The sequence below is a fragment of the Vulpes vulpes genome, chromosome 2, assembly GCF_048418805.1.
Source record: "Vulpes vulpes isolate BD-2025 chromosome 2, VulVul3, whole genome shotgun sequence".
Taxonomy (NCBI): Eukaryota; Metazoa; Chordata; class Mammalia; order Carnivora; family Canidae; genus Vulpes; species Vulpes vulpes.
In genome coordinates this window covers 55,508,575-55,534,949 of record NC_132781.1, presented here as the reverse complement: position 1 = coordinate 55,534,949, position 26,375 = coordinate 55,508,575, and the positions used below count along the sequence as shown (strand labels likewise).

At 52.7% G+C, this 26,375-nt stretch overlaps 2 protein-coding genes across 5 annotated transcripts in view; one reads left to right on the top strand and one right to left on the bottom strand.

The window, feature by feature from the left end:
• The first annotated feature begins 605 nt into the window (after positions 1–605).
• On the top strand, positions 606–24,031 carry FPGS (folylpolyglutamate synthase). 4 transcript variants are annotated; one of them, XM_072741946.1, is made up of 17 exons: positions 606–741; positions 2,366–2,465; positions 4,105–4,247; positions 16,569–16,697; positions 16,784–16,837; positions 16,921–16,985; positions 18,600–18,714; positions 18,852–18,932; positions 19,038–19,099; positions 19,179–19,281; positions 19,552–19,629; positions 19,888–20,035; positions 20,135–20,224; positions 20,956–21,106; positions 21,280–21,355; positions 21,609–21,675; positions 23,160–24,031. In XM_072741946.1, the coding sequence occupies exons 3-17, from the start codon at positions 4,191–4,193 to the stop codon at positions 23,567–23,569; spliced, it is 1,686 nt and encodes a 561-aa protein (XP_072598047.1). In that variant the 5' UTR covers positions 606–741; positions 2,366–2,465; positions 4,105–4,190; the 3' UTR covers positions 23,570–24,031. The 4 variants fall into 4 exon arrangements, with proteins under 4 accessions (XP_072598047.1, XP_025865144.1, XP_025865143.1 ...); XM_026009359.2 differs by lacking the exons at positions 606–741; positions 2,366–2,465 and having other exon boundaries at positions 3,922–4,247; XM_026009358.2 differs by lacking the exons at positions 606–741; positions 2,366–2,465; positions 4,105–4,247 and adding an exon at positions 15,131–15,382.
• A 344-nt stretch (positions 24,032–24,375) lies between these two features.
• The window catches only part of ENG (endoglin), a 31,526-nt gene continuing 29,526 nt past the window's right edge, over positions 24,376–26,375 (bottom strand). The window contains exons 14-15 of the mRNA XM_026009357.2: positions 25,302–25,403; positions 24,376–25,172 (exon numbers count right to left, since the gene is read on the bottom strand). Of these exons, the coding sequence (XP_025865142.2) occupies positions 25,048–25,172; positions 25,302–25,403 (227 nt within the window). The 3' untranslated portion in view covers positions 24,376–25,047. The remainder of the gene's footprint in view (positions 25,173–25,301; positions 25,404–26,375) is intronic.

The window sequence follows — 26,375 nt, the reverse complement described above, 5'->3', positions numbered from 1 at the left end:
GAAGGGGGGCCCCAAAGGAAGTTGGGTAAAACTTGCTATTGTATCCGTCCCTGTAGAAATTGATCCAGATCTCAGCTTCACAAAAGGCCAGAGGTCAAAACAAAAATACCCTCTTTTTTGTTTTTATTTTTTAAGGTTTTATTTGAGACAGAGCACAAGCAGGGGGAATGGGAGAGGGACAAGTAGACCCCTGCTGAGTAGAGAGCCTGATGCAGGGCTTGATCCTAGGACCCTGGGATCATGACCTGAGCCGAAGGCAGATGCTTAACAGCCACCAAGGCCTCTTGACTAGTGTTTTAGTTTTTGGGGGCTGCCATAGGAAATCACCTAACCAGATTGGGTTAACATGTAATAACATATAAATAACATATTTATTCTGTTACTGTTCCAGAAGCTAAAAGTGAAATCCAGGTGAAACCCAGGTGTCAGCAGGGTCTATCAGCAGAGCTCTGCAAGAGAATGTTCCATGCCTTGTCTCCTTAGCTTCTGGTCATGGCTGGCAGTCCTTGGCCTTCCTTGGCTTGTAGATGAACCTCTCCAGTCTCTTCCTCTGTCTTCACCTCGTGTTCTTTCTTTTATGTGTGGCTATCTCTGATGAGGACACCAGTCAATGGATTTAGGACCCATCTTGATCCGGTATGATCTCATCTCGACCAGCTACATCTGCAAAGATCTTTTAAAATAAGGTCACATTTTGAAGTTCCAGATGGACATGGACTTCTATCCAAGTCAGTATAGCTAGTAAGTAATCAAATCCATATGGAAACAACTGCAAGTTGTCCTAATGGTTATTGAGTTAATAGTTTTATTTTTTTAAATGATTTTTAATGAATTCCTTTGTGCATGGGGTGGGGCGGGGGGGTGGCTGAGGGAGAGAATCCCAAGCCAACTCCACACCCAGCGCAGAGCCCGGGGTCGGGGGCCCTGGATATCACAGTCCCAAGATTATGACCCAGGTGGAAACCAAGAGTCCGACACCCAACTGACTGAGCCACCCAGGCGCCCTTAGAGTCAATAGTTTTGAATGACCTACCATGAGGGAAAACAGGGCTGGCCTAAATTGTCAGAGGTGTGTGTGTTTTTTTTTTTTTCCTCTCTCTGAAGGAGATAGAAAGCTGCGCTGCAGAGGCTCTTGTTCTCTGACCCAGCAATTTCTCTTACAGAAGTTTCCACTGCTGAGGTACCTGGGTGGATCAGTCGGTTCAGACTCTTAGTTTGGGCTCAGGTCATGATCTGAGATCAAGCCCCATGTTGGGCTCCATGCTCAGCGTAGAGTCTGTTTGAGATTCTCTCCCTCTGCCCCTCCCACTCGAGCTCTCTCTCTAAAATAGATGGAATCTTTAAAAAAAAAAAAAAAAAAAAGACATTTCCACTGATACAGTGACAGCCTCATTGCATCCTCACTACCAGCCTAATTGTTTCATTCCTTTGTTCAGCATGTATTGTCTGTGTCTTCCAAGGACCAGACTTTTCTGAACCCAATACAGCTATCAAGCAGTGGCCACCCCCACCTCTATGGAACTCACATTCTAGTTGGTTCGAACTAGTCTGATGGGATAAATTGTGTGGCAAACAATAAAGTGGAATAGTGGGGAAAGGGTGGGAGGGGCTCAGGGTGACACAGGAGCAGAAACCACGAGAGAAATGGGACTTGGGGAGGGGTCGGGTAGAGGGTGGCACAAGTGCCAGGACCCAAGGCTAGGAAGCTTTCAGAGAGCCCTGTGCGGAGGGGGACATGCATTTTATTTTTATAATTTTTATATTTTTTAAAGATTTTGTTATTCGTGAGAGACACAGAAAAAGAGAGAGAGAAGCAGAGACACAGGCAGAGGGAGAAGCAGGCTCCATGCAGGGAGCCCGATGTAGGACTCCATCCCAGGTCCAGGATCATACCCCGGGCTGAAGGTGGCGCTAAACCGCTGAGCCACCCAGGCTTCCCGGCACATGCGTTTTAAAAGGTCAGAATGTCTCTGTTGAAAGCTGGACACAGGGGAAACAGGGCTGTAATAATCCAGGCATGAGGCGATGAGGGCCTGAACCAGCCTGGTAATGTGGCTGGTGGCAAGTGTGTCAATCTATGTGATGATGCTATGAGGGTAAGTGTTTTCAGGTTGGATGAGTGAATGAAAGGAGTCCCGAGTCCTGGACTTTGCTGGAAGGGAGGTTGGGGCTGCCATCCCTGAGACTGGGAAGGCTGCAGGAGGTGGGGCCAAGGCATGGGTGGTCCAACATGGTAAGATGGAGAGAACAGATGGACATCCAGTGGAGTTGGCGGGTGTATATCGAAGGCTAGCTCAGGGCCCCAGAGTCTGAACTGGGGGTACACCTTTGGGAGCTGTCAGCACCATGGTTTATAATGGTCCAGGGCAGGAGGAGATCACATGGCAAGAGAGAACAGAGATGATGGCCCCCTGGGTCCTCCAGTGTTCAGATGTCCTCAGGGAATCAAGAGCAGGAATGATGAGGTAAGCAGGGGCCAGGGAGAGGGTGTTCTGGGCAGGAGGGAGTGGTGGCTTGGACAAATGCCTCTGATGGTCCCATGCTGATGAGAGTGAGGGCTGACCATCAGGCCACGCTACATTGGGTTCAGTGGTGGGTGCTTTGGGTGAAGGCTTGCCAGGAGCTGTAGGATTCCTGGAAAACAAGACAAAGGGGATCAAAGACAGGAAGCAGGAACATCTGTAAAGGAGGAGTGGGGATCGAACTAGTCTTGGCTAGTCTCACATGAGAGCCAAGACATCGTGGAATGACATCGTGGAATGACCTGGTAGAGACGGCACGTCTCTGGGTTGATTCTCGTCCTGTAGACAGAAGGGCCATGTGGCCAGGTGTGCAGTGGCCACACAAAGGCTACTACCCTAACCCCCTTTCTGCTACCTCCTCCCAGTGTGTCCACGACATTCAGGGCAGCCCTGTGTGGGGAAAAGCTGGGAGAACCTCCCTCAGCTTCGGTAAGTTAGAGCAGCTCTTTGCCTTCAGTGCATGTCCAGACCTGGGACTCCCGTGTCCAGGTGGGTGCCTCTGGCCAACCAACGCTGCTGGTTGGGATTCGGGCAGCACGTGCATAGCATTAGAAAGATGTTCCAGTTCTATTGCTTGAACTCATTTTATAAGAAAAATAAGGAATCACACTAAAACATTACCCCTGGTTGTACCTGGATGGTTTTGCTCTTCACGTTTCTCTGTGTTTTCTCCTGTTTCCTTCGTATTTTTACTCATGCAGCCAAACTGTATTTTCAAACAAAAAGCAGACCCTAAGCCCTGGAGCTGCTGGCTCCAAGGTCCCCCAACACAGAACTGCCCAGAGGGGAGGCCTGGACTAACCATGCCTCAACCCCTGGCATGCAGAAGGAGTTGCCCTGTCTGTGGAGAGAGATGCGTGGTCAGGAACCAAAGCTCCCAGAGGGCAGGGCCTCGTGGGGTGTTACCCTGAGGCAGCTAGAGGAGGGCCTGGCATCTGCGAGTGGCACCCATTCCAGCGGGTCAGCCCATGCAAGCTGACGGTTGAAGGGGGAAAGGGGGAGGGTGGAAAGGCCTCCACCAGCCCTGGGAGGCCAGCCCTCCATTTCACCCTGCAGGCGGAGAACTCTGTCTTTGTCCTGGCTCCTTTTTGGGAAAACCCAGCCTCTGACTCCTCAGGTCTAGAGTGCCTGGGTGTCCTGCATCTGCTGCCGGGGGCTCCCAGCATGGCAGGGCCAGGGCCAACGGCCCTAACTGTGAGGAGAGGTGGGCTGTGATAAGAGAGGCCAGATAAGGCCAGCCTGGCTCTGCAGGAAGCCCAGCCCCAAGGTTTGGAAGTTTCTCAAGGGCTCCCTTCTCTCTGCACAGCACACCCCCCACCTTCCCACTCACCTTTAGCCTCCCTGGGCTGTTATTTAACCCGGGAGATTCACCAGAGAGGTCCCTCCCTAGGCCCATCCCAGGATGAGAGCAGGCACCTATCAGCTAAGACCTTCTTCCCTGGGCCCTGGGGAGGCCCTGGCCAAGGCCAACAGGCAGGGAGAGGGAATCCCCCCAACACCCCCTCCTTCCTCTAGCCCAGCCAAGCCCTGGGCAGAGGGGATTTGACAGAGCGCCCTCACTCAGGGATCACTCCGTGCCCAGCCCCATTAGGGTGCAGGAAGCCCAGGGATGAACAGTACCAGGTCTCTGGCAACCTCCTGGCTGAGAAGGTGCAGTGGGAAGCTACCATGGAGCAGCCGGGCCCATCTGCAAGCCCTTTCTCAGCTAAAACTCCATCCTTCCAGGTAGGAGAGCTTGGTAAAGTTACCTGGGGCAGGTAACTCCTGCCTCTCTAAGATCTTTCTTCTGTGTAACTAGTAACTACTCCCTGGGGGGGGGGGGGGGGGCGGCGGCAAGGTCATCAACAGTGATAACCCACATTTGGCAGGGCCCCAGGGGAAAACTTTGTCTTCTCTAAAATCTTGTTCTGTGGGCTTGAGGCGATCAGGGGCCTCCCCTGTGGGCCTCAGCTCCACCTTCTAACCAGGCCAGAGGCTCCATGGGAACCCCTGCCCGCTGTGGTTGGGGGGAAGCTCTTGAGGAGGGGTCTGCAAGGCAGAACTGATAGCAGGACTGGGAGGTGCAGAGACCCCCTTACAGGGCTTCCTGTGCTCCAGGCTCTTTTTTTTTTTTTTTTTTTTTTAGATTTATTTATTTATTTATTCAGAGAGAGAGAGAGAGAGGCACAGACACAGGCAGAGGGAGAAGCAGGCTCCATGCAGGGAGCCCGACGTGGGACTCGATCCTGGGTCTCCAGGATCCCAGCCCTCGGCTGCAGGCGGCGCTAAACCGCTGCACCACCGGAGCTGCCCTGTAGACATGGTTCTTACACTGGATCTCACCAGATTAAATTCTGACTGCTCCATAAGGAAGGGTTGTTAGCTCCATTTAAATAATAATAGTAAGAATAATAGTAATAGTGGCAGCCCTGGTCCCCTGCTGATGTTGTTGCTATTTTATAGATCTGGAAGGTGCGATAGTGAACAGTTAAGCACCTAGCCTATTGAATTTCTAACCCCCATCTGGAGCTTGCTCTGGGCTCCAGGCCCAGCACCCTCTCATTCTGCCTCACTGCACCCCTCTGAAGTGGGCATGACAGCATTCTGTGCTTTACAGATGAGGAAATGGGACTCAGAGAGGTGAGGAGACTGGCCCAGGCCGGCCCCCCACCTTCCAGCCTGGCTTGGGCGAACACTGGCTGGAGCTGGTATAGAACTCGCCTGGCTGCAGGAGTCTGAGTGAGGAGATCAAGGTTCAGGACCTGACAGGCACTAGACAAGTCACTTGGCCTCAATAACCTTCAGTTTTCTCCTCTGTTGAATGGGCACACAGTGAGTCAGCACCTCCCTCCCTCTTGGGACTGTAGTCTGAAGACCAGGCCAGAATTTTAAGGCTGCCATTAGCCAGCCTGGGGCTGCACGCCAGGCCAGGCCACTCTTTACCCAGACCACCTGACCCATAGAACCTTCTGCCCAGCAGCAGAGGAGGGGTGGCCCCAGATGCAAGGGTTTGAGAGCAGTGGCCCCCGTGAGGTCATCCAGGCCCCCTTACCTTACACGGCAGGACCCTAGGGAGGTGAGGTGATTTGCCCAGGGTCACACGGTATGGGTCCCCTCAGCAGGGGAGAGAGAATTGAGGACACTCCAAGAGCTATGGGGTATTGGCATTTTGCATGGCTCCTTGAGGCAGTAAGGCCTCCCTCTGAAATAAGAGCCAGCTCAAGGCCAGAGCCCCATTGATCAAATAACCAGGTCACAGGTGCCCTTGCAGGACACAGGGCAGGTGGGGGCAGGGTCCAGGGGTGGCCTGAGGGTGGAGTCTGGAGCTGGTGTTATAGAGCCCTTGAGTGACTAAGCTATTTTCCCTGTTAGGCCTTCTTTTGCCTCCTCTAGGAAATGGGTCCAGGAACAGAAGCATTGCATAAAGATTTCTGCACAGTGCTGATGTTTAGAAAGAATTCATATTAGCTATTATCAAAGAAAATCCAAGTCACAAATGAAAAAAAAAATAGCCAAGGATTCCCAAGCTTGATCAGTAGCAGCTGGGGGCACCTGGCTGGCTCTGTCAGTGGAGCATGTCTCTTGATCTGGGGCTGGGGGGGGGGGGGGGGGGGCTGTAAGTTCAAGCCCCACTCTGGGTATAGAGAGGAAATAAAAGATAAATAAACCGGAAGCAGCTGGAATCAAATGGAGTTGGGACTAAGCCGAATCCTTGCTCCGCCACTTGCCAGCTGCTGAGCTTCGCAGGTGATTCTGCACCTCCAGTCCTCAGTTACTCCCTGGTCAGAAGGGCTCAGTACAGCACCTGGCAAGGACACAGCTCATAAATCTCACACCCCAGGGAGGAGGTGCTGAAGACAATTGTGGTTGCAGAGTGAGATAAGCAAATGAAAAAAAAAATTCCACACACTTCTTCCCACTGGAGGTCAGGAAGACAGCTGTCTGCAGGTTTGAGCAGAGAAGGTATCAGCCAGTCCAAAGAGGGTCGGGCCCCAGGGGAGGAGGCCGGGCTGAAGCCAGCCTCTCTGTGGCCTGGCCCACCACAAGGCCTTGTGTCACATGTCTGGTGCCCTCTGAGGGCCCCTCTTGGCCATGAGTGGGGACCCCAGGAAGACCCCAAGAACATGTGGGCCATGCCTAGTTCCAGGTCAGTTATAGCCGCTTGCTGGGCTTCAGTATCCCCAGTGGCTAAACAAAAGGGCAGATGGTGAACAGAATGTGGCAAGAAGACGACATTTGAGCAGAGACCTGGTATGCCAGGGAGTCGGTCATGGGAACTTGGTGGAGAATGATCCAGGCAGAGGGAACCACCAATGCAAAGGCCCTAAGGCTCTGTCATACATTCTCTCTGTGTGACCTTCGGCTGGCTGAGTAACCACTCTGCCTCAGTTTCCCATGTGTATGATGAGGATAATCAAAGTGCTCAAAAATCTATTGTGAGGATGACATGAGTACTTTTAATGCCGAGGGCTCACTAGGTGTGGACCTTTGCAGAGATGGGTGTGAGCAGGTGTATCTGAGGATCCCAGAGAAGGCCAGCAGGGCTGGGGGTGATGGTAAGAGAGATGGTGAGTACAAAAGTTTGGATGTAACCCTAAATGCTGTGGAAATTCACTGAAGGGGTTTAGCGGAACAGAGACAAGATCTGATTTTCTTTTTAAATGACAAGAGAATGCTTGTGTGTGTCCAAAGGAGCAGCAGCAAGACTACAGACAGGGCGGAACAGCAGTGGTGACATGGAAGGAACTGCTGGAAAGGCTGTGGATGGGTGGGGTTTGGGGGTGAGGGAAACCCAAGGTGAGGGCAGCTGGGCAAATGGTGAAGCTGTGTCTGTCCCAAGCTGGGAAGACCTGCCTGGCTGGCTGGTTTCAGGGCAGAACACAAGGGAACACATGCTATGGATATGACCAGTTTAAGGTGCTTGCTGTAGTCAAGCCTGGGGGAGATGTCAGGAGGCCACTCATGTCTGTAGCACTTGAAACTCAGACATCATCCCAGACCTGGGACCTTGGAGAGAGAGAAGCATGATCCCTGGGGCCCTCCAACATGAGGATGGGGGTGGTGAGGACAGGGGGTGGGGAAGGTGCAGCCAAGCAGGAAGAAGGAAGAAGTAGAACCAGGGAGGGAGGTGTCAGGGAAGCACAGAGAACAAAGGGTTTCAGGAAGGAGGGCATCATGAGCCTTGTATTATAACCTGCCACCTAAGATGGAGGGTGATCAACATGGCTCATGGGGCCCTGAGCACAGTTCCAATTGATTCCTCAAGGTCATTTTTAGAAATAGAATTACAGGATCAGAGGGAGGCCTATTTTTAAGGCCCCGGTTGCCCTCCAACTAAATCCATAAACACCTTAGTAGCCAGACTCAAGGGTGTGAGTTTGGCATAGCCACACCACTGGGGATATGGAATTCCCTCTAATGCAAATTTTCTTTCCCCAATTACAGAATAAATATTTTCTTATAGGTCACTAGATGTAAATAGATATTGGGTGGTGGAGGAGTCTTTTTATCAAAGGGTTAAAACCCCGGGGCCGGGGGCTGTCAGGCTTCTGTACAAACCTACCAATGAGCTCGAACCTCTCTTGGTATCCGTAAGCAAGAAAGGAACCACTGGACCCCTCTAGTCCAGGCTCTGGAGTGTGGTAGCCTTTGGAGACTTGTCCTCAGTGAAATATCCACCCATAGATATCCCCAGAAATTATGGGCTAGGACAGAGCTCATTTCAGTCTCACCCTACTAAGGAGGAGACCAAGGGTCAGGATCAGAGAGGGGAAGCAAATTGCCCAGGGCCACCCAGCTCATTGACAACAGACGAACCTCGATTTCTCTATCTATAAAATGGGGCCAATCTCTAATTCACACACTTTTCAAGAACACAAAAAGAGATTGCAATGTCAAGTACTGGGATAAGTGTTTAATAAATGTTAACTGAAAGCAACCTGCCCGAAAAAGCAAAGGAGAAAAGTATAGAGGAAAAGTATTTCAGGCAAAGGTAAATGTGAGCAAAAGCTTGGAAGTGGAAGACCCCCAGACCGATTCCTGAAGTCCCTGGCCAGCTGTAAGGATGGTGCGCTACGGTGGTTAGTGAGGCAAGAGGGGGTGGAAGCTGGGCAACAGTGAGCTTATGGGCTTTATTAATCTGGAGGGCATGATGGGCCAAGAGAGGGGGCAGTGACACAGGCTGATCTGAGTTTAAAAAGTCCACCCTGGGGCCCAGCATAGGGCCTTTGCTGACCTGCTGTGTGACCCCAAGCTGTCTCTGTCCCTCTCTCGGACCTCAGCCTCCTGCCCCTATAGCAGTGAGGATGGCTCTAATCAGGGTTATCAGGGTTTGCAAAGATGTATGTTCCTTTGTGAGTTTCCTTCTTTACTGTCTTCTCACATTGGACAGGGTGCTCTACAAGCAGGACTTGGCCATCTGTCCCCAGAACCCAGTGTCTCCAGCACCAAGCCCAGGGTCTGGCACAGAGGTGAATGAATGGATGGATGGATGGATGGATGGATGGATGGATGACATCCTTTCCCTTTGAGAGGGTGGGGGTTAAATTAGAATTCCTGGCCCGGGGATCCCTGGGTGGCGCAGCGGTTTGGCGCCTGCCTTTGGCCCAGGGCGCGATCCTGGAGACCCGGGATTGAATCCCACATCGGGCTCCCGGTGCATGGAGCCTGCTTCTCCCTCTGCCTGTGTCTCTGCCTCTCTCTCTCTCTCTCTCTCTCTCTCTCTCTCTCTGTGACTATCATAAAAAAAAAAAAAAAAAAGAATTCCTGGCCCTTGCTCCCCTCTATATACATCTGCAGATCTGCTTCCAGTGGGGGGACACTGACCCACTTGCCAGTTTTCTTGCATCCCTGTTTTCTTTTTCTCTCCAGACAATGGCTTTGTTTCTATTGTCCTTTCTGGAGAGCATGAATACTTTCATCCTGGAACTAAAAAGCCAACATTGGTTTTCCAGGTGTGTGATGAAGTTGCCTTTGATTTTTTTCCTTTACACATTTCTCTGTTTTCTTCTATAAACATCTGTGACTTTCAAAATAAAAAGCAATGGGGACACGTGGGTGGCTCATTGGTTGAGCATCTGCCTTCGGCTCAGGGCCTGATCCTGAAGTCCTGGAATTGAGTCCCACATTGGGCTCCCTGCACAGAGCCTGCTTCTCCCTCTGCCTAGGTCTCTGTCTCCCTCTCTCTCTCTGCTGTCTCTCATGAATAAATACATAAAATCTTAAAAAAAAATAAAAAATAGGGATGCCTGGGTGGCTCAGTGGTTGGGTGCCTGCCTTTGGCTCAGGTCGTGATCCGGGAATCCGGGATCGAGTCCCACATCGGGCTCCCTGTGAGGAGCCTGCTTCTCCCTCTGCCTGTGTCTCTCATGAATAAATAAATAAATCTTTAAAAAAAATTTAAAAAAGCAATGATACAAAGGAGGTTAGCAAATCATACATACAAATGGTTTTTTTTGTTTTGTTTTTATTTTTTAATAAATTTTTTAAAGATTTATTTATTCACGAGAGACACACACAGAGAGAGACACACACACGCAGAGGGAGAAGCAAGCTCCATGCAGGGAGCCCGATGTGGGACTTGATCCCGGGCCACCAGGATCATGCCCCGGGCTGAAGGTAGCACTAAACCACTGAGCCACCCGGGCTGCCCCTACATATGGTTTTTAAACATAAGACAGAGTGCTTAGCATCCTCCAAATAAAATAAATGCAAATGATAACTACCTTGAGAATCCATTTTTCCACCTGTGCAATTGGCAAGGATCAAAGTTGGCTAAGGTCTGTGTTGTGGAGGAAATGGCCAGTTTGTGCCCCGTGGAGGCATGGAGGTGGAAACTAATCCCACCCCTTTGGAGAACGATGTGTATGTGTATATGGCAATATGTATGAAGATGTTGAATGCCAATCCCTTTTAACATAGCAATGCACTTCTTGGAATTCATCCATCAGATGTGCTCACACATGGAAGAGATGATGAGGGTAAAATGTTACCCACTGCAACATTGCTTGTGATGGCAAAATATTAGAAACCTAAATGTCCATCAGTAGAAGACTGGCTAAATCCACAGTAGTACTTCCGCACCAGGAGTACTGAGCAGCTTCAAAAAAACAAAGTAGCCAGTGAGGCAGCTCTTATGTACCAACATGGTCCAAAATATGGTTCAGGATATAAAGGTACATGGAAAAAGTACAATGCAGACTTGTGTATATGGTCTGCTATCTGCAAGTATAAAAGGGAAATCTCTATATTTGCTTGCAAATGGATGACATATCTCTGAAGAGATCACAGGAAACATAACTGACTGGAGAGAGCTATTATTGATGCTGGGACCTGGTGTGGGAGAGAAGCTTTTCATTGTGTATTTTCTGTACTTCTGACTAATTGAATGATATGATGTATTATCCATCAAAAAATATTAGGATTTATTTTATTTTGAATTTTTATCTTTTTTGGAGAGAGTAGGGAGGGGATAGGGGCAGAGGGAGAGGGAGCAAGAGAGAATCTTAAGCAGGCTCCATGCCCATCACAGAGCCAGAGGAGGGGCTTGATCTCACAATCCTGAGATCATGACTTGAGCCAAAATCAAGAGTCAGATATTTAACTGAGCCACCCATGCATCCCCTCCCTCAAAATATTAGGATTTAAAAACAAAATAAAAATAGGAAAAGAAAAAAAAAATAGGAAAAGAAGATAACTCTATTCTACCCCCACCCCCTTAAATGACTCCTACAAATTTCCCAGTGTCTGTGGCTATGATGACCATTGTCCTTAGAGACCATGGAGTAAACAGAGGTCCAGGGGAAAGGAGACATGACCTGCCCAAGGCCACTGGGTGGCTTTGCCAAAGCCCTAGTCACCACTTATAATTTCCTACACAACTGGGATGATACCAGGTAGACCCCCAGAATTTTCTGGGCTGCTGCTTGCCTTCATGCCTTTGCATCTATTCTGTTCCCAACTGGAACAGAAGTCGGTAGCTCAGTGATTGTTAAGATTGCAAATGCAGTCCGCTCTAGAGAGGGGGAAATCAACAGACTTCTTTGCTCAGGGCAAAGGGAAAGAGATCGGTTAAGATTTAGGAATGTAGATAAATGGAGTTTTCCAGCTGACCTGGGAGAAGAGAGACTCCTTCCTGGCATCTTATTTTCCCTGCGGTCTCATTCCTGAAGGAATGACCCGGAGCTCCAGTACACCCTGTTATATATGGATCAACTGAGGCCACCCATAGTAGATCAAGAAAAAACATTTGGGGGGCCCCTGGGTGGCTCAGTCATTTAAGCGCTTGACTCGATCTCAGCTCAGGTCTTGATCTCGGGTTTGTGAATTTTAAGTTAAGCCCCCAACAGTAACTTAACAACAACAACAAAACAAAACTACTTTAAAAACTACTACAAGGGGATCCCTGGGTGGCGCAGCGGTTTAGCGCCTGCCTTTGGCCCAGGGCGCGATCCTGGAGACCCGGGATCAGTCCCACATCGGGCTCCCGGTGCATGGAGCCTGCTTCTCCCTCTGCCTATGTCTCTGCCTCTCTCTCTGTGTGTGTGTGACTATCATAAATAAATAAAAATTTAAAAAAATATGGTCTTTTAAAAAAAAAAACTACAAGACTACTTAAAAAAAAAAAAACTTGGTGTATACAGGACAGAACTGAGGACTAATGTCTTTGATCCCCAAAATGCTTTTATAACTGCCGAGAAGGGGATGAACAGACAGTAGGAAAGTGTGCCAAGGATGAGGGAGGCAGTTTACAGAAATAAATGTATGGAAAATGCTCACGTTTACCACAGCCAGGGAAATGCAGAGTAACAGTGACAAGGTACTCTACACCCAGCAGTTTGGGGGACATTCTGGGAATGGGGTATCCTCACCCACAGTTGGTGGGATGCAAATATAACAGTGTGAGGGGAAAGAATTGCAAATACCCATAGACCCCAAACTCTCATTACAGGGGATCTTACCCATAGAAACAAAACCCCCTGGGGCACATGCTGTCCCCAGAGACAAAACACAGATGGAAGGTGACATGAATGCCACTCAGCAGGCAAAACACAGATGGAAGGTGACATGAATGCCCCTCAGCAGGCAAGTGGTTGGTGCAATATAGTACTGCCACTGCCACTGAGTTAGCAGGGTCCCCGCCCCGGCACAAGGGCAGGAGGGAGGCAATTGGCCTGTTTCCTCACTTGTGAAAACAGGCCATTAATACTAGTAACATTAATACTAGTCTTATAGGGTCATTATGGATAAATGACCAACTGTATAGAAGGTGTTTAGAACAGGGCATGGTTCAAACAAGTGCTCTTTAACTATCTGCTAAGTCGGTATCTTCAAGGGATCCCTGTAAGCTTATTGTTGGATAAGAGTGTTAAGATGATGGGATGCTGGATGGCTCAGCGGTTAAAGTGTCTGCCCTCGGCTCAGGGCGTGGTCCTGGGGCATGATCCTGGGGATCTAGTCCCGCATCGGGCTCCCTGTAAGGTTCCTGCTTCTCCCTCTACCTGTGTCTGCCTCGCTCCCTCTCATTGTGCCTCTCATAAATAAAATGTTAAAAAAAAAGTGTTAAGATGCAGAAAATATTGTCATGAACATCGACAAAGTCCTATAGATGTCTAGATGTGTCTGTCATCTCATGTGCTTAGAAAACATGATGGGATGCATACTTGGATGTCACCAAAGGAGGAATTTAAGAGGTAGGGGTGAGCAAAGAAAAATATTTTTTATTTTTAAAGATTTTTATTTTTAAGTAATCTCTACACCCAACATGAGGCTTGAACTTAATTATCCCACGATCAAAGCTTGAATGCTCTATGGACTGAACCTGCCAGGATCCCACAAAGCAAAAAACATTTAAAGCTCCTTTTTATGATCATTTCTATGCAGTTATTATATGCATGTATACGCATAGAGAACATTTCAATGAAGAAGAAGAGGAAGAAGGAGGAGGAAGAGAAGGAGAAGAAAACCAAGACGGGAAAGCATCTATTTCCCATGGGGCCAGAGTCAGGATGCCCAACAGTGATGTAAAGAGCAGAAGTCCAGCCAATGACAGAATCTTCCCAACATGTCATATGTTTATTTCAAAAATCAAACAATCTCTGATAAATATTTACCCCCAATGCTGGCAGGAAAGAGGGAGGGAGGTGCTGGAATCAGTTGTTTGAAGGATTATCTTTTGCCTGTGGGAACTTCTCTAGAGTGTTGTCTATACCAACCCCGCCCCCCAGCCCCCCATCCATACACCTTTCTGTGACCTGAGCTATAAAAAGGGCATCTCTGAGCCCGGTCAGCTGTGGAGGGCATGGGAGCTTTTGCCACCGGGAGCTGCCCAGGGCCCAGGCCACCAGCCTTTGGATGGGGAGTCTTCGCTGGTGACTGTAGCTTCAGCCCTCTGGGTGTGGCCGACAATCAGGTTGCTCTGTTGTGCTCCTTCACCTTCTAAAGATGCATTGTCTTATCTCTCTACACCTGCACACTGAAGAATGCAATGTCTTGATTAACTTGCTTAAGGAATGTCATAAAAATCACAGCATTCTGAAATTGTTCGGTCATTGCAATGATTTCGATCAGGAGATGAGACAATGCTTGAAGGAGTACATGGAAAAGAGGACCAAGAGCAGGGAGCATGGCAATGTGATGCAAAAAGGACTTTTTAATCCTACAGAGGGCTGAAAAATAAATGACAGGCATATCTTATGAAGAAAGAAAAAAGAAAAGAAAAGGAATCTCCATGCTACTTTTTCCATGCTAGCAGTTCTGGCCAAGAAGGTCAAAAACGGGAAAGTCTGGGACAAGTCCTCCTCACCCCTAAACTAGGATAGATTGTCTCCTCCCCACGTGGCTCTCTAGTTAATTCTCCATACAGTAAGTCTTCCAACACGCAAACCTGATCTTGTTATCTTTTTTATTTTTATTTATTTTTTTTTTGTTATCTTTTTAAAAAACCATTTTATTGTTCTCCAAATTTAATCCAAATTTCTTAGGCTACAAGGTCCTGCTGGATCAGGCATTCTGGCACTCCGGGGCAACTAGGCCCCACCCGGTGGAAGTGCAGTTCCCTCGGGCTAGTTAGTTCGTTTTCTCTCTCCCTCCCTTCCTCCCTCTCCACCCCGCCCTCTCCCTCTTCAGTCCTTTGCTTTTCACCTGCATTCCATCCCTTTGCCTGGAAACCTCTCCCCACACCCGCTGCTCCGCCACCTCTGACTCCGCCTCATCCCCAGGCCTCTGTTAGGATGTCGTTTCTTCCAGGACGCCTTCCCAGGCTGCCCAGGGACGGTAGTAGCCCCAGTAGCGAAGGTGCTTGGGTTTTGGTCTATCGCTTCGCCACCGGATTGTCAGATTCAGGAGCGCAGAGGCCGAACACCCGCCGCCTGCGGTCTGTGCGTTAAGGCGTGACATTTCTGGGCTTGAATTAAAGGACCTCCCTCCAAGCGTACGCCTTCTGTGCCGCCTCAGAGCTAGTCCTCGTGGATCACCAGGCTGAGGGGTGCAGACTAGGACTATTTTGGGGGTGTGGCCGAGTCCTCGAGATGCTGAGTGCGTGTAGAGGGCATTCGGGGAGCGTGCCCCTCACAAACAGGGGCGAACCACCCACCCCGCCCCCGGGCCTGCCCCTCACAAATATGGCATCCGCGGATTCTTATTGGTTCCGGAGGACGCACTGGGCGGTGCTGATTGGCCGAGGGCGGGGGCGGGGCGGGGCGTCTCCTGCTCTGGCCTAGCGAGTGGTAGCGGGCGCCGGGAGTATGTCGCAGGCACGCCGCCACCTGCGCGTGGCTCTCTTCCTGGCAGCAGTTTCCCCGCGCGGTGCAACGACCGGGGTCAAGGCGCGGCGAGGGTTGAGCGCGTGGCCCGCGCCGCAGGAGCCCGGCATGGAGTATCAGGTATCCGGCGGGCCGACGAGCGGTCGTGCGATGATGACACGTGGGCCGGGCCAGAGTCACACGGCGTCCGGACTCCGGGTCCTGAGGCTGGGGTGGACCGGGAGCCTGGCGGTGGGGGATTCGGGGGCGGGACATCCTGGAGCCCGGGGGTGGGGACAGGCACCAGGAAATTGGGCCTGGGCCGCCGATTCTGGGAATTCTGAGGCTAAGATGTCCCGCCTTGTGGGAAGGGGTGCCCAGTGACAGGAGGTCCAGTTTCTCCAGAGTCCCAACTAAGCGGTTGGGTGGTGGAATTGGGGGGAGAGTAAAGAGTTTCAGGAATTCACACTTGAGAGATCCAAGAATTGAGATTTTGGGTTGGAGTCTCCAGGAATCAGGAAAGTACCTGCAACTGGGGGGCAGGCAGGATTCACCCCATGTTGGTGGGGGTAAGAATTTGGAAAATAAAATTGACACCAGGCTCTGTTGCTGGGGCTGGTTTCCGTAGACCACACCTGTTGCCTGCCAGGCAGTTAACAGTTTAATGGGTGTGGGGCCTCCAACCAGCTGTTGGGACCCTAAGGAGAAATAAATAGCACCTGCACTCTCACCCCCAGGGTAGACTCTCCTGAGACTGTAGCTACCCACCTTGCCAGCTGGGTGACCCCAGGTATATATACCCTTGTTCCTCTGAGCCTCCTGCTCTTCTCCATCTGGGTGCTTCAAGCAGCTCTTCTTTGGGTCAGAATGCGGAGCCCCATCCTCAGGGTTGGGCATGGAAACTTCCAGGGATTCCTAGTTCAAACTCCTCCAGTTCTAAGACCCCAGCCTTCTGTGGTTCTGCTCCTGCAGTCCCCTCCCAATTTAGGACCCAGTATAGATGTGGATGTCATTGGAGGGAACAAGACCTAAGGCCCTGGTGTGGGGGGTGAAGACTGGGAAGCCCGAACTGGGAACAGGAAGTGAGGCTTTTCCCGTTAGGCATGTAACCTGCTTGCCTGACACTCCTAGGTGGGGCTGAACTGCCACAGGCTCCCATCTCTGCCAGGGCTGGAAAGATGCCACTTCTCTAACCTCTAGGCTGGGGTAACAGGGCTGGCATTTGTAGGCTTGGTGCCCTGGCTTGGCCACTGATGCCCTGGGGTTCCTCTGTTTCTGTGGACTGCTGGTGGGTCTTAACCTGCTACCTGGGGACTGTGGTTGCTAGGATGCAGTGCGCACACTGAATACCCTGCAGACCAATGCTGGCTACCTGGAGCAGGTAAAGCGCCAGCGGGGTGATCCTCAGACACAGCTGGAAGCAATGAAGCTGTACTTGGCACGGAGTGGTCTGCAGGTAAGGTGGGTGGGGCCAGTGACACCCCTCCCCCCCGCCCTCCCCCATCAATGAGTCTGCGGCTGAGGCAGTTGTCTCTGTCTCAGGTGGAAGACTTGGACCAGCTGAACATCATTCACGTCACTGGGACCAAGGGGAAGGTGAGGGATGGGACTCAGGAGCAGGATAGCCATTTGATGGTGTGGGAGGGTGAGGCGTGCCAGACAAGACCTGTTCTTTCTAGGGCTCCACTTGTGCCTTCACGGAACGTATTCTCCGAAGCTACGGCCTGAAGACAGGATTCTTTAGGTACTGAGGTGTGGAGAAATGTGGGATCTCTTAGCTCTCTGGAGGGCTTTGGAACCAACTAGCAGGAGCTCAACTGCTTGTCTCTCTGCCCAGTGTTGGTTTATTAATGGAATAACCATTCCATTAGCTTTTAACATATTGGCCCCAGTTTGTGGCAGTCTTGAACTTTCGTAATGAAACAAATTTGGGAGGGGGATAGCAACTTGGATGTATAAACTAAATACATAGCAAGAATCGTCAGATACTTTTATTAACTTTTAAATTCCACATCCTGTTTTTATTTTTTTTTCCTATAAGATTTAAAAAAAATTTTTTTTAAGTAATCTCTACACCCCGTGTGGGGCTTGAACTTACAACCCCCCATGATCAAGTGTTCCATGCTCTACCAACTGAGCCAGCCAGGTGCCCTCACGTATAGCTTTAAAATCACAGAGAAATATTTATCAGTTTGGATGTCTCTACAGTAAGGAGCAGAAAACCTGGCTTATTAGGGCTTAAGGTCTAGGTAGTTTATGATATCAGTGTGTCAAGGCCTCCCTTCTGCTCTGCCAGCCTCAGCCACTGCTTTGCCCTATGGGGCAGCACCTCCTCGTGCTTGCTGTCAGGCACCCAAAACTCATACCAGAGGATGGGGTATGGACCAGACGTGAGGTACTCTTCCCCGTATTACACATGCCTCTCCCTACCTGGCCACCAGTCAAGCAGTAGGATAAAGGTGGTGATTAATTGCTCAGGATTTGGTCCTTGGGGTGGAGGGACTTAAGATTTTTGCTTCCTTTTATTTTACTAGTTCCATCAAGTGCCTTCTGTGGCTGTCTGGAATCAGCTGAGATCATTTCAGGCCATATTTTATCTTCACAGTTCATTGTTCAAAATAAATGTAGAGAGGGATTTATAATACAAGCGGAGCTTGGAGGATTCAAATATAAGCTGACAATCTCTTTTCTAAAATAATTTTTGGGGCGGGGCAGCCTGACGGGGTAGAGAGTGCGACTCTCGATCTCGGGGTTGTGAGTTTGAGCCCCATGTTGGGGCTGGAGATTACTTTAAAAAATGAAACTTTAATAAAAAGTATTTTTTTTTAAAATATTTTTTTGGGTAAAAACCCAGCCTTTGACTTTCAGCCCATGTAGCCTTGTGGGCCAGCCTGGAGATGCATCTTGAGCACACAGATGGGGCCTTGCTGTCCAGGGCTAGAAAACAGGCATTGTGGGGGCAGACGTTGGCATGTTGGCAGGGGCCTGTTGGTGCCCAGAGCACATTCCAGATCAGCCTGTTGGGGTATAGGGTGGGGCTGCTTTTCTTTCTGGAGGAGGGGCCAACTCAGTAGAGACTGAGCAAGGTGAGGGGGGGGCAGGCTGGAGGAACTATAGATAGTCCAGGGGGCCTGGGGCACAGGGAACTGTTGGGATGTGGGAGAGGGGAAGCCCAGAGGCCAATGGCAGCAGCCCCATCAGGGCCTGGGAGGCCGGATGAGGAGCTGAGACACTGAAAGCCAGAGGAAAGTCACAGAAGGATGGTTAACAGGGCAGTGACACAGTCAGATTTGGGTTTCTGAAGACGGGTCTGAGGGACTGGGGAAGGGAGTTCCGATGACCACGGGTCTCCCGGCAGCTCTCCCCACCTGGTGCAGGTGCGGGAGCGGATCCGCATCAATGGGCAGCCCATAAGCCCTGAGCTCTTCACCAAGCATTTCTGGCACCTCTACCACCGGCTGGAGGAGACCAAGGTGCGCATGCAGGAGGGCTGGTGGGTGTGCAGGGTGGGGGGCGCTGGAGGGACCCAGAGGGGGCTCCACCTCTCAGGACCCCACCTCCCCAGAGCAGAGGTGACAGGGCCTGGGCCCTGACACGTTCTTGTCCGCAGGACAGCAATAGCTGTGTCTCCATGCCGGCCTACTTCCGCTTCCTCACACTCATGGCCTTCCACATCTTCCTCCAGGAGAAGGTACGAGTGCATTCCCCCAAAGTCCTGTGTCTGAGAGGCCTCAGGGAGGGAAAGCTCAGCTGGCTGGTTGCTCGAGGCCCCTGATGTCCCTCTGGTCCTCTGCAGGTAGACCTGGCAGTAGTGGAAGTGGGCATTGGTGGTGCTTATGACTGCACCAACATCATCAGGTGAGGACAGCTGTGCGGGGAGAAGGATGGTGGCCATGAGCCCAGGGCAGTGCCATCATGGCTCTCCTGTCTTCTGCAGGAAGCCTGTGGTGTGTGGTATCTCCTCTCTTGGCCTTGACCACACCAGCCTTCTGGGGGACACAGTGGAGGAGATCGCATGGCAGAAAGGGGGCATCTTCAAGGTACCAGGCAGCCCAGGGCAGAGGAGGTCCATGGATGGCCTGGGCCTGCGCCTCAAGGCTCAGGGAAGTGGGGCAGGGGCATCTGTTTCCTGACTCAGGATAAGGTCTTGGGCGTCAGTGGGGCCTGGGTTCTTGTCTCAGCTGAGTGTGTGGAGCAAGAGCCACCTCCCCTCCCCTCGAGCGGGAGGCTAAGTGAACTGCCCAGACCCAGGGACAGAGGACCTTCAGCAGCCTGTCTCCCTCCCTCCTTCCCTCTCCTCCCCTCCCCAGCATGGCGTCCCTGCCTTCACGGTGCTCCAGCCTGACGGTCCCCTGGCAGTGCTGCAGGACCGTGCCCAAAAGATCTCAGTGAGTCTGGCAGCACTGGGGCGGGGGTGGCAGCTTACTGGGGAGACACGTCATCCTTTGGGGTCTCACTTTTGCCCATTTGCACAGTGAGGGATAACTGCTCCTCCAGCTGGAGCACATTTTCTTTCTGGGAGCGGGGTTTGGTGGGTTCTGGTCGATGTGGAAAGATGGAAGGAGCCACAGCTTCAGGGAGGGCTTCTTCGCCAAGATGCTGGCAATGGCAGCTCCCTGACCAGCTGTCACCTGTCTCCTTGGCAGTGTCCTCTCTACCTGTGCCCACCACTGGAAGCCCTGGAGGAAGGGGGGCCGCCACTGACCCTGGGCCTAGAGGGAGAGCACCAGCGGTCCAATGCTGCCTTAGCCTTGCAGCTGGCTCGCTGCTGGCTGCAGCAAAAGGACCACCAAGGTAAATGGGCGGATGGGTGGGGAGGGGGCATGTGGAGCCTGCCTTGGAAGGTCCCGTGCACACTCCGACCACACGGGTCCCTCCTCCCTCCCTCCTCAGGCCTTGGGGAGCTGAAGGTGTCTCGGCCCAGTGTCCTGTGGCAGATGCCCCTGGCACCCGTGTTCCAGCCCACGTCCCACATGCGGCATGGTGAGTTGGACCTTCTGCCCAGTCAGGCCCCTTCACATGTAGCATGTCCTGTTTGAGAGGTGGGAGCAGTTTGAGACAGTGCCCACAACAAAAGGCTCTGAAGTCAGTAAGCTTCCTTGACTTTGAGTTCATGACTCTGAGCCGAATGGGGTGATGACAGGACCCACCGTGAGGTGACATCATGAAGGGGCTGAGACCAGGGCCTGGTGGTTTGGGATATAGCACCCAGTCAGTGGTACTACTATCATCAGTGCTACTGTCCTCCTTGTCATCATCATAAGACAGGTCTTAAGAATGGAGATATTGTCAGGCTTCTTGCCTCCCCCAAAGCTTTCAGCACATAGTAGGCACTCATAGCAGCTAAACCCCGTTTGCAGATGATTCCGGTGTGCCCACTGTGTGCCAGACCCCCAGTCAGGGCCATGACAGGAGCCAGGAGGATCTCGGATCACATCCTGGCACACTTGCTCTGTGACCTAACCTCTCTGGGCTAAGGGCTCTCCGCCTACATGTAATACGGGACTAACATATGATAGTTCCCTCTCAGGGCTGCTGGGAAGATTCCATCAGATGAGGCAGCCCAAGAGCTGATCGCAGTGACTGGCCCCTAAGAATAAGAGGCTCATCAGCTGAGAGGGCTCAGGGTGGGCGCCCCGAACAGCGGGCCCTGCTGGCAGGTTGTGTGTGTGAGTTTAGGGCTAGGGTGGGAGCTGGCTGCCTTGCCCCTGCAGGGCTTCGGGACACGGAGTGGTTGGGCCGGACGCAGGTGCTGCGGCGCGGGCCCCTCACCTGGTACTTGGACGGTGCGCACACCGCCAGCAGCGTGCAGGCCTGCGTGCGCTGGTTCCGCCAGGCGCTGCGCCGCAGCCGGGTGCCGAGGCGGTGAGCTCCGGAGGCGCCGGCGCGGGGGGCGGGACCTGGGTCTGGACTGGGCCGCAGGGAGGGGCGGAGGGGAGGGGAAGTTTCTGGAGGAAGGAGGGGGCGGGGCCCGCAGAGAAGGGCGGGAGGTACCACACTCTGACCGCCCTGCGCCCCCAACCCCGCCCGTCTCCCAGCGGCCCTGAGGTGCGCGTCTTGCTTTTCAACTCTACGGGGGACCGGGATCCCGTGGCCCTGCTCAAGCTGCTGCAGGTGAGGGGCCAGCTGGAGGGTGGGCGGGAGGCCGACCGGCCCGGTTCTGGCCGTGGGCCCGCAGGGTATAATGGAGGTGGATGGGCCGCCGAAGTGCCATGGCTGGGCTTAACAGCATCCCTGCGGTTCAGCTGGGTGGGGGCATCTCCAGAGGTGGGGATGTGGGGGGAGGCAGGGGGCTGCTGGGTGCAAGTCAGGGTGGTGGGCCATCCTCTGGGGGCTCCGACGCCAGTCTTTCCTCTTGGCCTTCTAGCCCTGTCAGTTTGACTATGCTGTTTTCTGCCCTAACCTGACAGAGGTGTCATCTGCTGGCAATGCAGGTAAGAGGTGACAGGTATGGCCCCTGGGTAGGAGCAGGGGGTTGGAGGGTCCCTAAGTGGATTGCTCTGCTGGTGACAGTGGGGGTTTCTGAACTGGTCTGGGGTAGGAGCTAGGCTTGTTTTATTGTATAGATATACAGTGTTTGGTACGTTTTGGGTATTGTGACCACAGTACCAAAACATAATTACTGGGGGAAACCGTTTTCAAAATGCAGGCTGCAACCCACTGCTGGTTTCAAAATCAATTTAAAAATCAAATGCTAGGGATCCCTGGGTTGGCGCAGCGGTTTAGCGCCTGCCTTTGGCCCAGGGCATGATCCTGGAGACCTGGGATCGAATCCCGCGTCGGGCTCCCTGCATGGGGCCTGCTTCTCCCTCTGCCTGTGTCTCTGCCTCTCTCTCTCTCTCTCTCTGTGACTATCATGAATAAATAAATAAAATCTTTAAAAAAATAAAAATAAATAAATAAAAATCAAATGCTAGTGTAAACCAGCTTTTTTTTTAAACTAGCATTTTAAAAAAATTTTTATTTATTTATGATAGTCACACACAGAGAGAGAGAGAGAGAGAGAGAGAGGCAGAGACACAGGCAGAGGGAGAAGCAGGCTCCATGCACCGGGAGCCCGACATGGGATTCGATCCCGGGTCTCCAGGATCGCGCCCTGGGCCAAAGGCAGGTGCCAAACCGCTGCGTCACCCAGGGATCCCCTAAACTAGCATTTTTTAAACGACTCCGACAGTGGGAAAAATGAGGAAGCCCTCTGGCTGTCTCTGTGTACCTTGCATGAAGGGTAGTTTTATGAAAAATCTGTCCCAGACATCTGTATACACCCCTATGAGTACTGAGTTGCCATCGTAAAGTGTGTTTTACTCTGGGTCATGTTCAAAACAATTTGAAATAGTGTAAAAAAAAAAAAAATACAGATCCTGGGACGCCTGGGTGGCTCAGTGGTTGAGCATCTGCCTTCAGCTCAGGGCATGATCCTGGGATCTGGGATCGAGTACCACATTGGGCTCCTTGCAGGAAGCCTACTTCTCCCTCTGCCTGTGTCTCTGCCTCTCTTTCTCTCTCTGTGTCTCTCACAAATAAATTAAAAATCTTAAAAAAAAAAAATACAGATCCTCAGGTTCCACATCAGACTGCTGGGGAGAGTCTAGGAATCCGCATTTCTACTTACGCTCACTCAGGTGCTGGACCCTGCTTTACCTTTGGAGGCAGTGAGGCTAGGGTGGGGAGCTGTGCTCAGTGGGCAAAAGCCCCAGCTCTGAAGCTAAGCCACCTGGCCTTGCTTCCCCCCAGCTCCAGGATCAGGGGCAGGTCACCATCTGCATCTTTGTTTCCTCCCAGCACTGCCCACTGTGAGGCCCGATGATGTGATGGTATGTGTAAAGGAAGGGCCTGGCTTTAGGCAGGTGCTCAGCATGCCTCCGGTGCCCCCCACCCCTATTCCTCTTGCTCATGTGCCCATCCTTGTACCCGGCAGACCAGCAGAACTTCATGGTGACCCTGGACCAGGTGTTGCTCCGCTGCCTTGCACACCAACAGCACTGGAGCCACCTGAATGAGGAGCACGCCAGCCCCAACCTCTGGAGCCCCACCAGCCTGGAGCCTGGTGAGCCCACCTCCTTGCTGTTGGCTTCCCACCAACCCCACACCCATAGCACCAGCTCCCTCGTCTTCAGCTGCATCTCCCACGCCCTGCAGTGGATCAGCCAAGGCCGGGACCCTGTCTTTCAGCCACCCAGTCTCCCACAGGGCCTCCTTGCCCACCCTGTGGCAGGCAGTGGGGCCAGCCTGCTCCGCGACGCTGTAGCCATCCACGTACTGGTCACAGGCAGCCTGCATCTAGTGGGCGGTGTCCTCAAGCTGCTGGAGCCTGCCCTGTCCCAGTAGCCTGGGCAGTGGGATTGGAAGTGGGGGTCTCCCATACCTGCCTTGCATCTCTCCATGAACTCCTGTTAGGTGCCTTTTGTTGTCTGCTTTTCTGATTCTCTCTAGACTGGCCCAGGGGCCCGGGTTCTGGGCAGCAAGATTGAGGGCTGGAGAGGGGAGGCCAAGATGGGACCACCTCTGTCTCTGAGCCTAGGGTGCTTTTGGCCTCTCCTTCCTCCTGGCTGAGACAGCCAGAGGGCTTCCTCTTCCTTATTCTCCCGCTGTCGGAGTCCACCTGACTATGCAGCCCACCTCCCTTCCCATCCTGCCTGCCTCCTGGCTTGGGCCCAGCTTACAATGTGAGCAACCTGGCCAGCCTAGGGTTCTGCTGGGTGCTGGGTGGTAGATTACCTCCTAGTGGCCCACAAGAGATGGCGGATGGTTGGAACCAATTAAAGCCTTTAACAAAAAAAAAAAAAAAAAGTTTGATCGACTCTTGATCCCTAGCGCCCTTAGCACACGGTAGGGGCCTGAGGGCTGCAGCTGGCACAGGAACTGGACTCGGTGGGAGCCCCTCCCAAGTCTCAGGAGGCACTGTCTGAAATGAGAACCATGGACTGTCTGTTGGCCTCAGGCCAGGCATTGCTTTGCAGACCTCCCCACAGAGACCTTGTTCCAGCTGAGGCAACTGGCTGGTTTCAAGAAGCCATGGAACCTGCCCACAGTCACACAGCCAATTATGCAGCAGCTGCAGAATTTGAACCCAGAGCTGTCACCTCCCCACCCATTTTAGGCTTCCCATTCTTTCTTCTGGCCCAGCCCAGCACTGATTTCATGGTCTGATTTATTGGTGGTGAGTATATAGGGGTGGGTCCAGGCCAGACAGGCCACTTCCCAGCTGATGCCTGCCTTGGGGTCTCCATGTGACAGTTGTAGAGAGGAGCTAGGCTCCCCTGTTCTCAGGCTGGGCACCCCTAGGCTTCTGTTTCCCTTGCCAAAGTCGTGCCAGTCCGGGTGTGAAGGCCGCGGGGAGCAGGTCCAGGGGGCTCTGGGCTAGCCTTCTGCTTCCTTGGAGGAGGCCTGGGTGGGCTGGGTGAGTCTGTTTTGAATTCTCCCCTCCCACCCAGCCCAGGTCACCAAGTGCTGGATCCAGGTTAAAATGACAAGGACTTGGTTTCTACAATAGTGTGGACTTATAGGGCAGTGGTCTCTCTCTCCGTGGTCCTGGGCAGTCATATTCCAGGCCCACTGGGTTTGCAGGTTCTAGGGGGTGGGGTGGGGGGACCCCAAGGTGTTCCAAGCTGGTGCCCCCGCTGGCAGCAGGCCTCTGAGAAGGAGGCAGGAGGGGTGGGCGCAGAGGGCATGGTCCATCCTTGGTCGAGTGGAGGGGTTGGGGTCCCGGGATAAGTTCATGGCCAGTGGTTCCCAGCTGGTGGCTGCTCAGTCTCTCCTGCTGGGCGAGGGCTGGCTGGGGGGCCCCCAGGTCTCCGGGCCGGGTGCTACGCCATGCTGCTGGTGGAGCAGGGGGTGCTCTGGGTGCTCCCGATGCTGTGGTTGGTGCTACTGCTCTCTGAGGAGGCCGGGGCAGCCACTGCCACCACGGGCTCCCGCTTGCCAGGGGGACCTGGGGGCAGGGGCGGAGGTCAGGGCCCCGGCCAGGGCTCCCCACTCCCCCAGAGGCTCCCCCTGGCTCCCCCAGGTGATGGTGGCAGAGGGGTCCTGAGCACTCATTGTGGGGGCCTGGGATACTCACGCGTGTGCGAGTAGATGTACCAGAGTGCAGCGGTGAGCAGGGCCCCAATGAGGAAGGCGCCAAAGGTGATACCCAGCACAGCGGGCAGGACGAGGCCTTTGTCTAAGCATGCAACGGAAGGATGGCTGTGGTCAGTGCTGTGGCTCCTCCCTAGCACCCTACTGTGTGGTACTGGCCAGGAGCACAGGTTTGGGCATCAATCCCAGCTCAGCCACTGACCCTGACTTCTCTGGACCTCAGTCTCTTCTCATCAGGCAAATGGACTCATCACACCCAGGCCTGGCACTAAGCCATGGCTGTTCTGACCATATACCTAGAAAGCCCTATCAGGCTTTTGGGCCATGCGTCTGCCTTCCAAGGCTGATGGAGCTGCATTTTTAGGGAAAATGGATGGTGTAATCTGAGCCAAGTGAGGGGGCCTGGGAGTGCAGAGCCTGCCCCACCCCACTGTGTGACCTTAGGTCAATCCCTGCCCCTCTCTGAGCCCTATACTATGGTAAGAATGGCCAGAGTACTTCTGAGGGCCCTTCAGATCTGCTTGCTCTTGGGTTTTCCCAAGCCTTGTTCTGTCCACGTTCCTGACTCCCGGGTGACTATGGGCCTCCCCTTGGATACTGAGTTTCCATCTAGGCTGTGGGGTAATTAGCCGTGCTCTCTTGGTCATGGGCTGGGGTTGGGAGCTCCATTCTGACCCAAGTAGGGTGGCTAGGAAGCAGGTACCCCTCAGCCTCTGCCCCCAATGTCAGTGACCTTTTCTGCTTTGTGGGGGCCCAGGCCCAGAGGGAATAAACGAGGAGGCTGGAGAGTGCTGGACTGAGGGGCCCCCTCCACACTGGGGGCCTTAAGAAGGTGAGGCCAGCCCTGCCACAACATGCCTTCTGCCTCATTTGATTTCAGGATGCCCCTTCCCCCCACCAAGCAAAGTCAGCTGGCAACTATGGGGATTAGAGAAACCTAAATGCCTGGGATCTGGTCCATGGGGTAGTCAAGTGCAAAGGCTCTCTATCTAGCAGATACAGCACAGATCCTATGCTAGGCTGCAAGGGGGCCCTTCTGCCCCTCCTTCCAGAGTTG